The sequence below is a fragment of the Melopsittacus undulatus genome, chromosome 4 (genome assembly GCF_012275295.1).
Source record: "Melopsittacus undulatus isolate bMelUnd1 chromosome 4, bMelUnd1.mat.Z, whole genome shotgun sequence".
In the NCBI taxonomy this organism is placed as follows: Eukaryota; Metazoa; Chordata; class Aves; order Psittaciformes; family Psittaculidae; genus Melopsittacus; species Melopsittacus undulatus.
In genome coordinates this window covers 49,909,098-49,922,903 of record NC_047530.1, presented here as the reverse complement: position 1 = coordinate 49,922,903, position 13,806 = coordinate 49,909,098, and the positions used below count along the sequence as shown (strand labels likewise).

Genomic DNA, 13,806 nt, shown 5'->3' with positions numbered 1-13,806 from the left:
TAATAAATAGGGTATGAAGAATGAACAAAAGCTAGAGTGAATATGGTAGTAATGACAAATATTCGAATGTTGAACTGAGTATTAAAACAGGAGAAGAGAACATTAGTCCCAGAAATCACAAGATCTTCTCCATCCTAGGTGGTAGATGAGATCTGTGTTTACACTTTAAAATCTTAACACTTTCACTGTTTGTTGCAGCGGTGGGAAAATGTTCTGCTAACCAAATCTATGAGGAATGTGGTTCTCCATGTATTAAAACCTGTTCCAACCCAGAGTACAGCTGTTCCAGTCACTGTACCTATGGTTGCTTTTGTCCAGAAGGTATAGTTTCTGTGTTCATCATATCTTAAATGGCACATACAAATGTTTCTGGCATATGTCCAGTAAAGTGTAATAGACTTCTTAATAATGAGCTAGCAGTGCATTTCAGAGCATTGGGTTGCTAGAACTGCTATTTTTATGTAACATAACTGAAGTCTTGAGTAGTCATGGTCCTTAAAGGTCCTTGATCACTATTTACAAGAACAGACTGGGAAAGCATTTCCTTACAAGACCTCAATACGTGATGTGATTACTATATGCTGCCTTTTTGAAATTCTGTGCTGTAATATACATTGAGTAAGCTTAATTTCTTACCCTTAAGAGGTATCCAGCATTTTGGCACCAGCAAGAGGTAGCATACCTCAGAGAATTTTTGCAATAGTTTGGGCATTTTGTAAAATCCCTTTAAAGTAGTTTGAGATTAATTTCCTGCAAAAAAAACATACTGACTATTGTTTGCAATGTTTCTTGAAACTTCAGAACTATCTTCCAAGGTTACTGTGCTGTGGGTATTTACATGAATATCATAACCATTTTAGAGTAGTCAAAAGTAATTTGTTTTGAGCTACATATTTAAAACTAGACTTAGTACTCTAGGAAAAAGATGTCCATTCTTCAAAATTCCCAATTTAATAAGTCTTATAGCAAAGTATAAAATTTGAAAAAATTACATTCAAGCTCACTCTTATTTCAAGTTAAATTAAAATTTCAAATAAAGACAATTGTCTGCACTTTCATATAACAAAGTAGCCAAATACTGTTATCACTTGTAAAGAGTCAGTTTTATTTTAATTAAGAGAAAATGCCCTGTGCAGTACATCTCTAAGTATGGGCACTGACTGTGCAAGAATAGCATTCTCAAGCTAAGTTAGAAAGGCATTCAAGCTGTATTATCTTTGGTGCTAAGTGTGGGTATGGAAAAGTATTTATTATTTTGTTTACTGTCTTTGGCAGGAACAGTTCTTGATGACATCTCAAAGAATCGAACATGTGTTCACATTAACCACTGTCCATGTACACTGAACGGGAAAACATATGCTCCTGGTGAGACAATGAAAGCAGCATGTAGGACCTGGTGAGTAGCAACAGGTACTTTCATGAGAGGATAAAGAGCATCCTCACCAAGCAATTGAAAGATTTAGCTTAACTTTTCAGAGCTGCAAAGATTTCATACCATCTCCAAGGCCACCTTCTTGGAATGCCACAAATCATATATTTGTAATTGAAGATGTACATGTCTTATTCCAGTTTTATCTGTACAAATATAAATGCTCCCTTAGGCCACACAAAACAGTAGCATTTTGATCTCCTTTATGAAAGTGGAAGTAAAATTAGTACAAAACAAATACCCAGTGTTTTCAGTTTCTTCCTTGCAATCTCAGTGTTTCTGATACCAAATCAAAAAGCAAAATTTCTGTTTTGCAGTGGTAAATAATTATGACATTTTTTTTTAATTTGGAATTATTTTTTGTGTGTTACATCTCTTGCTACCATAATTCTAATAAGTAGAAGAATAAATAATGGAATTTGATCATCTGAATTGTAACAGTGAACACTTCTCATGATTAATCTATTCAGGAAAGTTTACCGACAATACGTACGAGAGTTCAGCAATTTTCAGTTAAGATGAACAGCTTCAGCTGATAATCATACAGAAAGAAAAGCACTGAAAGTATAAGGGGAAAAGTGAAACAAGTGACATCTCCTATTACTAGGAAGTAGCTTGAGTTTTTGGCGTGTAAGAAAAGAAATTTCATAAAGGTGGAAATAAAATTTCAGAATGTACAAGTGTGTTACACTGTGCTCACTAACCCATTTTGCATATTGATCAGCTACAGCAAAAATTCCAGACATAAAGATCAAATCATCTGCTGGTAAGAGTGCCATAGTATGAGAATAAGCTCACACAGAATTTCTTGTTTTCCTTAGTAAATGTACAATGGGTCAATGGAACTGCAAAGACTTGCCCTGCCCTGGAAGGTGTTCACTGGAAGGAGGCTCCTTCGTTACCACATTTGATTCTAGATCATACAGGTTCCATGGGGTTTGCACTTATGTTCTTATGAAGGTAATTTCCTGCAGTCTAGAAATACACAATGTCAAATGGCCATATTTGAATCTGTCTTTGGTTTCTTATTGGAATACAAACTGAGGTCATCCTATGACATAGATTTTTTTTCTACAAATCATTGTTATTCTGACACAGACTTCCCTTTTCACTATTTTCCTCCAGAGTCCCAGCCTGCCGCACAATGGAACTCTAATGGCTGTATATGAAAAGTCTGGTTATTCTCATTCTGAGACATCACTTAGTGCCGTAATTTACCTGTCTACAAAGGTAAGTATTCCCTCCACAGGTTCTATCTAGCATTTCAGTAACCAGGTTAGCAAAATAAATACTTTAAATCATTGCTGGTAGCCAGAACTGAAAAATTATAGGGGACAGGTACTAAAGATATGTTCCAGTTCATACATACACAATAAAGATCTTAGCTGACACATCAGCTCAGGAAGTTAGAGTATTTTCAAAGTGAAAACTGATTCAGAGAAAACTCCAGGAACAAACTTGCCAACAAAATTTCCAAGCTGACAAGCAGGTATTCTTTATTGCGGCGCTGGGAGACACAGGGGATAGCTCGTCCTAACGTGTGTCTCTCTATTGCTACACAAGCCATCCTCATATAGTCACTGGGCATACATACATATTCATGAGGCTACATATGGGTTACATTATTTTCCAGAAAGTTCCCTGCACACATACAAAAATGTGGTGGTGGTCTCTGAGGGTCGTTTACTTCCTCCAACAATCTTCATCACTTCTGGCAGCCTTTGAAGCATGCGCAGTAGATGTTTATACCAGTTTAATTGGTTCATTAGCACCAGAGACATAATAATCCTCCTATCCTCCTACTTATCAGTTAGTTTAACTGTAGCCCATCCTGGACACCTGCCATTCCCAGCTACTCCTTATCCCTGTGTCCTGTTCTTCGAGACTGTTTTTCTTAAAACTATCTCAACTATAACGATTTATCTTGGACAAGAATTCTCAGTATGTTCTCTAGCTGTACTCTATTTTTTTTCTATGTATCACGCACCTCAGTAATTTTCCATTGCTACTGTTACAAAGCCATCAAATTTAACATTGCTTAAAACTGATTCTAAAGGTTTATATATTCTACATTTTGTGATTTTGTGTCCCCCTTGTTTCAAATCTGAAAGCAATGTGGGATAACATGAGAAAAAACTTGAGTCAGTGTTTTCCTTTTATATAAGTTATTGACAATACAGTGGCTTAAGTTAAAGAACATATGAATACCATCAACACAGATAATTACTTCGGATTCCATGTCCTTTTCTTACAGGACAAAATTGTGATTTCTCAGAATGAACTTCTTACTGACGATGATGAACTTAAGCGGCTACCTTACAGATCAGGTAAAGAAATGGGAATATATGTAAAATCAAAATTACATTAAATGTCTGTTTTACACAACCCAGCATCTCTTCTCTCACAATTGCCAGTAACAGAGTTTTTAGAGGAAGCTTAAAATCTTTCCCATTGCATTTGTCCCTCTGTGGAGAGTTGTGTGTGGAAAAAGATGACTCATAGAATGCTAGAATACTTACATATGCATTGAAATAATTACTTTGCAATATTCTATGCATCAAAATTTCTGTTTCTAAATTTCCTTGTTCTTTTAGGAGACATCACTATTTTCAGACAGTCTTCGATGTACATTCAAATGTATACTACCTTTGGGCTGGAACTTGTAGTTCAAACGACACCTGTGTTCCAGGCCTATGTTAAAGTTGGACCACAATTCAAAGACAGAACACTAGGTAAGAAATCTGGTCCCCATGTGAAGGAGAAAAATGTAGGAAGTGCAATTTTGAAAGCAGTTTTAAGAAATTAGTATATTTCTTTTGCTAGTAACTTTGAAATAAAAAAATTAGATGGGTGATATTTTTTGTGTAGTATGATATCTCACGTGTTTTATGTGTGCCTTTTTCACTATGTACTTTACTTCACAAGAATGGGCAACAAACTGGTCTCTGTGGTCTCTACATTTTGGAGCACGTGGTTCTTTGAACACAGTACATGATCAGGACATGTAAGGACAATGAGCCTAAGAATTTAAAAGCTTCTCAGCACCTGATGGAGGTGTTTATTTTTATTCCACAGCAATATTAGCCACAAAGGCGTATCCTGCATTCTAATTGTCTGTGGGGAATTACAAAGAGGCTTTGGCCTTTAAAAGAGTCTAAATGTATATTCTTTGTCTTTACAGATATTATATATATAAGAAAACGTGTAACTACAAAAGTATTTCATGGCCTTTCTCTTTCACATGATTTAAAAACACCGAAAAAGCCTTTTTTTCTAAAAAAACCCCAAAACTTCTCTATGAATTTGTCATTGAAGTGGGCAGTCTTAACTTGAAGAGGCAGAGGCTCAGTGACTGAATGTGTAGATAATCAAATTTCTCTAGCTGCTTGACTGATAGTATTCATTGACACTCCATATAGAACTTTTGAATCCATTTTCTCACTATTATAGAATGAAACATAGACCATTGTGTACATTATTTAATTTCCCCCCATCCCTTGCATTTCTAATGTTATTAGGTTTGTGTGGCAATTACAATGGAGACACTACAGATGACTTCATGACTAGCATGGATATCACTGAAGGGACAGCATCCTTGTTTGTAGATTCCTGGAGGGCAGGAAATTGCCATCCTGCTTTAGAGAGAGATACTGACCCTTGTGCTTTGAGTCAACTGAACAGTAAGTAGACGACCCTGTTGGAACTGATCTCTCCAGCCAGCCTTGTCTGGCTCTTCCATAAACCCATACCAAGGGAGTGAGAGAGTTTGAGAGAAGCAGAGACTGAGACAATTGAACATCACAAATTCTGTCACTAACAAGACATTTCTGATGTCTAGGATACGTAGAATCATAGAATAGTTAGGGTTGGAAAGGACCTTAAGATCATCTAGTTCCAACCCCTCTGCCATGGGCAGGAACACCTCACACTAAACCAAGTCATGCAAGTCTCTGTCCAAATTGGCCTTGAACACCACCAGGGAAGGAGCATTCACAGCTTTCTTGGGCAGCCCATTCCAGTACCTCATCACCTTCACAGGAAAGAATTTCTTCCTTATATCTAATCTGAACTTTCCATGTTTAAATTTTAACCCATTACCCCTTGTCGTATCACTACAGTCCCTAATGAAGAGTCCCACTCCAGCATCCTTATAGGCCTCCTTCAGATACCGGAAGGCTGCTATGAGGTCTTCACGCAGCCTGCTCTTCTCCAGGTTGAACAGCCCCAGCTTTTTCATCCTATCTAGTATTTATGCTTATATAGCATAGATCTAGAGATCTGGGATTAAGATTATGAATGAGAGGCATTTGGTAATATTCCAGTGAAATTGCAGTGTCCACAGATGTCTTAGTCTTGCTCAGAAGTGCTGTGAATGAAATTTTTACATTCTCAAGCCTCTAATGCTATTGGTTTAACAAAATAAAAAGCTCTACTGAGCTGTTTGAGCAAAAGTATAGTCTATAGTCTGCAAGCTAACAAGCTAAGAAGCTGCCCTTTTGTTTGTTATTGCCAAAAGGTCAGCTAGAGTGGTGTGTCCAGACTTTTTTTTTTCGAATTCTTTTTATTTTTTTCCTTTTTCCTAATTTTTTTCTGTTTAATGTCCGCATTTTACTTTCATTAGAAATATCTGCTGAGACTCATTGCTCCATTCTTACCAAGAAGGGTACAGTGTTCGAGAAATGCCATGCTGTGGTGAACCCTATTCCTTTCTACAAGGTAGGAAATTATGATAGACATTGTACAGAGGGAGTCCAAATACGGACCAGAACATCCTAATATAAAGTATTCCACTCATTTGGATCAGCAGTGCATAGAAGCTAAGGAGCTGTGTTTTTGAAAGTCATGCCTCCACCACACTAAAATTCTGCAATAGGCACCAGTGCCATCCGTATGAATCAGAAAGTATTTTTGTTCATGCTTCACTTCTCCATGTCGACAACTTTAAATATGCAAAGTATAGATTTTCGCATGTGTGTAATTGAGCTCATTCTACTTGCCAATCTCCACATAACATTTTGAAAGTTAGAAATGAAAAGCAGTGGATAAACAAAGGCATTTTTAGGTACTAAGTATGTTTTATTCATGTTAATCTTTTTCATCAGTTATTATGCAGTAATACATATTTTGCCTGACTTACCTTTGCAAGTCTACATAGAATCATTTAGGTTGGAAAAGACCTTTAAGATCATAGAGTTCAACTGTAAACCTGATACTGCCTACTGCTAAACCATGTCCCTAAACAAGAGATCTACACAGCTTTAAATACCTCCAGGGTTTAGCACTTCTAAATGTCTGCTCCCTAGCAACAGAGTTTTCTCCATGTATTTGGTTTCAGAGATGTGTCTACCAAGCCTGTAATTATGAAGAGACCTTTCCTTACATTTGTTCTGCTCTGGGATCATATGCACGAACATGCAGTTCAATGGGTTTAATCCTTGAGAACTGGAGAAACAGTATGGACAACTGTAGTAAGTCACTGAACCAATTCTTTATAGTCTGTCATCAGATTAATACATGCATACAGGTCTATCTGTTTCCATTTAAAATATTCCCATGTTTGATTCAGCTAGACGAAACTGAATAAGAGCAAGAACATATTTTAAAGCTACTTGCCAGTCATTAGAAAATAACTACTTATTGCTCAAGTCGGCCAACCAGCAGGTGTAAAAGCCATATTCCCAAGAGCTGCTGGTTTCACCAATGTGTCATAACACAGTAAAAACTATAAATGGTAAAGCAGTATTCTAAATAGTGTCCAAATCATCTTAATGGTAATGGGGAAAGTAGTGGATAGAAAAAACAGAGAGAAAAAGCAGAAATGGGATAACAGATGTCCAATTACTGAATACCCTCTACTCTGTTTCAAAAAAGGATTATATGAAATAACTCATATGCTCTAAGGTGAGCATGTGGATGCTCCCACCACTTGAAAATTAAGTGATGGAATAGAGAGATTAACAAAGCTATACTGCACTTGAAGATAAGAAAGAACTAGGAAAAATTCTGCAGATGAAATTTGCTATTATGCAAGTTAGACATAGGCAAAGGTTTCACATTTACTCAAAAATACATTGGTATTTCTGCAAAGCTCTTTGCATTATTTTATTCTAAGATGCACAAAGGAGCAATAAGATATTTAACCTTCATAAAACTTCAGAACAGCTACATGGTTGGGGTTAAGACCTGTTCTGAAATATTTTTTGCTAGAGCTCCCCATCCACAGGAAGAGAATCAATAGGAAGCATTAAGCATTGAAGCTGTTGACACAATGTGAAGAACATATTAGGGGCATAGTTATCTTTCACAAGGAAGAGGATAAGTAAATGAAGTTTAACATACACTCTTGTCTTGTTTAACAGCTATTACTTGTACTGGCAATCAAACATTCAGCTACCACACTCAGGCATGTGACAGGACATGCTTGTCACTCTCAAACCGAGCCCTGGAGTGTCATCCAACTGATATCCCTATTGAAGGCTGCCACTGTCCTCAAGGACTGTACTTGAACCACAAGAATGAGTGTGTTCGTAAATCTTATTGTCCTTGCTATTTAGAAGATAGAAAGTACATCTTGCCTGACCAGTCACTAATAACTGGTGGGATTACCTGGTAAGTGTGTTAAGTTTGAAGATTAACACACTGAAAATGGAGACAAGGGGTCTTCATGTATCTCTGTTGAGGGTTAATGTCAGTAAGTAGCTAAGTACCACATAGCTGCTTGCTCACTCCACTTCAGCCAGATGCAGAAGAGATTTAAAAGGACAAAAGCAAGAAAATTTGTGGGCTGAGATAGACAGTTCAATAACTTTATTATTAATAAGCAAAAATAAGCTTATTTAATAAGCAAAGCAGCATGCACAATTAAAGCTAAGTAAGTAATTAATTCGTTATTTTCCCTCAGCAGGCAGATGTTTAGACATTTCCAGGAAACTTGAATTTGTCATGCATAATGGTTACTTGGGAAGACAAGCACCATAACTCTAAATATCCCTTCTTTCTCCTTCTTTACCTGTGCTTTAATTGCTGAGCATGATATTGTATAGTATGGAATCTCTCTTTGGCCAGTTTGGGTCAGCTGTCCTGATTATGTCCCCTCCCAGCTTACTCACTGTTGGGGCAGTGTGAGAAGCAAAGACCTTGATCCTGTTCAGCAATAACTAAAACAACATCATGTTATCAACAGTGTTTTGGTCACAAATCCAAAACATAGCACCATCAAGCTTCTACAGAGAAAATTAACCCATTTCCAGTACATTCTCCCTTACTTTTAATACTAAAGGTCTGTTTTTTAAGAAATCATTTTTGCCCTTTCCTAAAATACAAATATTCTTAAATGAACAAAAAGCATTTAAATTACCTTAAGCTTGGAAATGTTAAGGAAAAAAGTAGAAAATAATATGTAAGATCTGATTATTCCTGGTAGGAGATTTTGTCAACAGCAAACAGCAGCATCTGGACAGCTATATACAAGCCTCAAGAATTATTTGATAGGCCATCATAATAGTGAATGGCTTACTATTCACTTTCAAAACTGATGTTATTGTGCATTACAAAATGTAAAAAGACAAGTTGACTCATTCCATTTTGAAGGATGCAGAGCTAGTAACAAATGAAACACTTCCAATGATAAGAAACATGAAACCACTTCACAAAATATTAAAATGTCTTTCTTAGGACTGAATTGCATTGAAATGCCTTTTTTTTTCCCCCCTCCCCAGCTACTGCGTTAATGGAAGGTTAAGTTGCACAGGCAGACCTCAAAATCCTGCAGGTATGGGTCTGATATGGTTTACTTAGAAACATATTCTTTTTCCCCATGTTGTAAAATTGCTGCTTCACAATCTCTGCCATGTTTGGTTTTCTTCCTTTTTCCTAGAAAGCTGCAGAGCTCCTAAGAAATATATATCATGTTCTGATAGTTTAGAAAACAAGTATGGAGCTGCATGTGCCCCTACCTGTCAGATGCTTGCTACTGGAATTGAATGTGTGAGTTTCACAGCTCTGTGATATTTATCTTCTTGGGAGAGAAAGAATGTTCTAGTTGTTATTTAGAACTTGACTATGTTCCTTCTAATGTTCCTTATAGTGAAATGAAAGGAGATATTTCTTCTAATGTGATACAGTTAAACACCAGACTTCGTTCCACAGACTAGACACTAAAAATTTACATATAGTCAAGGAGTGGTTAAAGGAATTAAATTACATAAATTAACAAAATAAATTTGATTAATTGAATAGAATAAAAATCCATTAAGGATTATTAGCTACATGGCTATCATCTCTGGCTCAGGTACTACATAAGCTGCATGTCACTGGAAGCTGATAGAACATTAAGTTTATACTTTCTATTCTATCCCAACTATGTGTTGCTGATGGTCACAGGATGCAGGAGATTTAGGCTAGGTGGACTTCTGATAGGATTTTCATTAAGGAAACAGAGTAATTGGAAGAACTGTAATAAGCTTCCTTGGTATAAAAGAACTTCTGTTGTACTCTATCTGAAAGATTGGTAAAAATGAAGGAGTGTCTCAAGTATGTTTAATACCTTACACAACTGTACAACTTCAGTGAAACTAGTTCAATTGACTAGTATATTAGTATGAAAAAAATCACAAAACTGAAATCAAGTCAAAACTTTGACTTAGCACAGGTTCACTCTTGACACCATTCACATAGATATCAGAAGATAAAATGCACCTCACATTTCATGTTGCAATCTGTTGATCTTTACTAGATACCCACTAAATGTGAATCCGGCTGTGTCTGTGCTGATGGGCTATATGAAAATCTTGATGGCAGGTGTGTTCCAGCTGAGGAGTGTCCATGTGAATATGGTGGTCTTGCTTATGGAAAAGGTGAACAGATCCAAACTGAATGCGACATCTGGTAAGAAACACAGTTTTCCATTGTGGAATCTCTGCTTTGTTAAACTATACAACTACAGTGTCTAGTTAACAGGAGAGCAGGAGATGGCAACAGCTGAACGGAAGGAATACAGTAACAAAGCACAAAGGTGATAAAGAGAATCTTAGTATCTTACAGTCTATATGCATAGATAAAAGAGTCATGATACATGCTTCAGGGATAATTTCTGCCATATGCATATCCATGAATAAGGGCATCCAGTAGGGCCTGTAACTATAAACTATGTAAGATCAAAAATTTAACAGCTCCACCTAAATAAAGATGAGAGCACAATCATCCTCCTTTTCTATAGATGAAAATAACCCCCCCCAAAAGTTTGTTTCCATCTCTTTAGCAGCATTCTCAATGTATTTTATTCTCCTTTCCAGTTAGTAATCTAGTTTTAAAAAAACACTACCATACAAACTACACAGGACAGGACATCTGTTCTCAGTAAGAGCAAAAATAAATGAGTTTTATATTCTTTCTTTTGTGAAAAAAGAAAGCAAAAATTACTTTTCTTCTTTATCATGAATTTATTTTCTAGAAAATCCATAACTTATAGTTCTTATATTAATTGTAACTTGGTCACAGTGTACACAAGTTAACTAAATTATCATCTTATCCGTAAAAGTGCATGTATATAAAAAGAAGCAGGTTTAGGTGGCATCTCTTTGAAATCTAAATATGGTTTCTCTTCTTACTCCCAGTACTTGCAAAAAAGGCAAATGGAAATGTGTTCAGAAATCAGTGTGTTCCTCAACATGTAATCTGTATGGAGAAGGCCACATCACCACTTTTGATGGACAGCGTTTTGTGTTTGATGGCAACTGTGAATACATATTAGCTATGGTAATCTGCCTCTTACTGCTTATTTGGCAGTATCTCAGCAACAAGAAATAGCTTGATCTAAATGCCTAATGAAAATATCCTAGGATGCATCTATATTCAATAGAGAATCTTGAATCTTTATAAACACTGTTTTTATATTTTCTGCTTATTTGAATACTTTAGACTTTGCTTCTCAAAACACAGGTTTTTTTCTCATGCAATTACAACCAATTTTAGATTTAATAACATGTTTAAGAAGTCATTGATATATACCTATTCTGTACCAGCTAATTATATCTTTTAGGGAAGTGATGTCAGTTTGAATAAAAAAATCAGAGGTCATCGCCTCCCAAAACAGGCAGAATCAGTCACGATACTTTAAGCTTTCTTTACTTTTATTTCTGTTTTCAGTTGGAAGACTTTTGGGGTTTTCTGCTGTTTGTCATTTGTTTTGTTGGGTTTTTTAGGATGGCTGCAGTGTTAATAGACCCTTTTCCTCTTTCAAAATTGTTACTGAGAATGTCATCTGCGGGAAATCAGGGGTTACATGCTCCAGATCTATCAGCATTTACCTTGGGGTAAGATCTTCATTCTGCTGTTTATACAGCTGAATAGTTATTTTAAGCCCATGTTTGCTGCCCCTTTGGAAGCTTTAGCTGTATCTTTGAAGTGATGGAAGTAAAACAGTGTGCTATGCCTAGAACTTCAGGTTAAGTAGGAATTGCCATCACTTTTCTTTGATTCTCATGTCAATGTTTCAGTCCCCAAACTTCCTGCATATGTGGAGCCATTCAGAAAGCCAGTACAAAGATACTGATTTCCCCTGCCAAGACTGTACTGATACTGGGGGTTGCCCTGACCCAGGTGTAGGACCTTATACATGGCCTTGCCGAATCTCATAAGGTTCATATGGGCCCTCTTCTTGAGCTTGTCAAGGTCTCTCTGAATGGCATCCTATCCCTCAGGTGTGTCAACTGCACCACACATCTTGGTGTCATCAGCAGACTTGCTGAGGGTGCACTCAGTTCCACTGTGTATGTCACTGATGAAGATATTACACTCTGCTGGTCCACATTACAGATGCCTGAGGGATGTCACTTGTCACTGATCTCCATCTGGACCTTGAGCTGTTGACCACTACTTTCTGGATGTGACCAGCCAGCCAATTCCTTATCTACCAAATCCATATCTCTCCAATTTAGAGAGAAGAATGTAGTGGGCGACTGTGTCAAAGACCATACAGAAGTCCAGATCAATGACATCCATAGTACTTCACTTGTCCTCTTGATGTAGTCTCTCCCTCATAGAAGGCAGGACTTGCCCTTGGTGAAGCTGTGCCAGCTGTCTCAAATCACCTCCCTGTCCTCCATGTGCCTTAGCATAGACTTCTAGGAGGATCTGCTCCATGATCCTCCCAGGCACAGAGGTGAGGCTGATGGGTTGGTTGTGCCCAGGGTCCTGCTTTCTACCCTTTTTAAAAATGAGTGCAATGTTTCCCTTTTCCCAGTCATTCAGGGACTTCACCTGGTTGCCATGACTTTTTTACAGTGGGAATGTCAAGACAGTTTGTAGTACCATAGCATCTGATCTTTGGCAGTATGACACAGAATAAGGGTAATACTGAAACTGAATAAGCTATAACATCCAGATAAATAGATAAATTTTATTTCAGAATTTGACATTCATACTGCGAGATGAAACCTTCACTATATCCGGAGAAAATCCTGGAGTACAATATAATGTGAAAAAGAATGCTCTTCATCTGATGTTTGATGTCATTATCCCAGGAAAATACAACATGACTCTTATCTGGAATAAGCACATGAACTTCTTCATCAAAATCTCCAGAGAAACACAGGTATTGCAGAATAACATGGCCAGTAGACCATCCTTCAATTCAGATTGAACTGCACATTTGATGAAGGTTGCCTTGACTCTGTGATGGCAGAAGTTTTTCAGAGATGCTACTAGCAGTTCATTTTCATCCTTATTTCCAAAACAGCAGAGATTTCTCACTAAAGGTTGATTTTTTTAAGTGATTACCCTGCTACGTTCAGGAAATTCTTGAGCTAAGTGCTTGAAATTCAACCATGCAGTTGTATAAAATACATCTCTGAATGAGGACAGTTTACAGTTTAGTGGAGAAACACATTCATCCAATGATGAACAAAACCTCATGCACAAGATGCTAAGAATGTATGAGAGAGTATTTATAGATCACATTCACTACTAAAGCATAGGAAATTAGTAATCAAAAGGGAAAGCAAGTAATTATAACTTGCTGAACTGACGTTGCTGCTTTCATTTAATCTAGGAAACTATATGTGGTTTGTGTGGGAACTACAATGGCAATATGAAGGATGATTTTGAAACTCGAAGCAAGTATGTAGCATCAAATGAATTGGAATTTGTCAATTCTTGGAAAGAGAATCCTCTCTGTGGGGATGTATACTTTGTAGTGGACCCCTGTAGCAAGAACCCTTATCGTAAAGCATGGGCAGAAAAGACATGTTCCATCATCAACAGCCAAGTCTTTTCTGCCTGTCACAATAAGGTAAGAATTGATTTGGCCTTCTTTTTATTTATAAGCATAATCTATATTCTTCCAAAAAAGCTCACACTCCAATACTTTATTTTCTCTT

General features: G+C 36.9%; 1 protein-coding gene across 1 annotated transcript in view; it reads left to right on the top strand.

The window, feature by feature from the left end:
* LOC101871284 (mucin-6) overlaps positions 1-13,806 on the top strand; it is an 87,395-nt gene that overhangs the window by 66,650 nt on the left and 6,939 nt on the right. Inside the window, exons 7-23 of the mRNA XM_034061308.1 lie at positions 199-321; positions 1,276-1,396; positions 2,251-2,389; positions 2,555-2,659; positions 3,684-3,756; positions 4,024-4,161; positions 4,948-5,109; positions 6,051-6,145; positions 6,765-6,897; positions 7,789-8,038; positions 9,148-9,200; positions 9,306-9,415; positions 10,164-10,315; positions 11,044-11,185; positions 11,632-11,742; positions 12,837-13,022; positions 13,479-13,718. Coding sequence (XP_033917199.1) covers positions 199-321; positions 1,276-1,396; positions 2,251-2,389; positions 2,555-2,659; positions 3,684-3,756; positions 4,024-4,161; positions 4,948-5,109; positions 6,051-6,145; positions 6,765-6,897; positions 7,789-8,038; positions 9,148-9,200; positions 9,306-9,415; positions 10,164-10,315; positions 11,044-11,185; positions 11,632-11,742; positions 12,837-13,022; positions 13,479-13,718 — 2,333 coding nt within the window. The remainder of the gene's footprint in view (positions 1-198; positions 322-1,275; positions 1,397-2,250; positions 2,390-2,554; positions 2,660-3,683; positions 3,757-4,023; positions 4,162-4,947; positions 5,110-6,050; positions 6,146-6,764; positions 6,898-7,788; positions 8,039-9,147; positions 9,201-9,305; positions 9,416-10,163; positions 10,316-11,043; positions 11,186-11,631; positions 11,743-12,836; positions 13,023-13,478; positions 13,719-13,806) is intronic.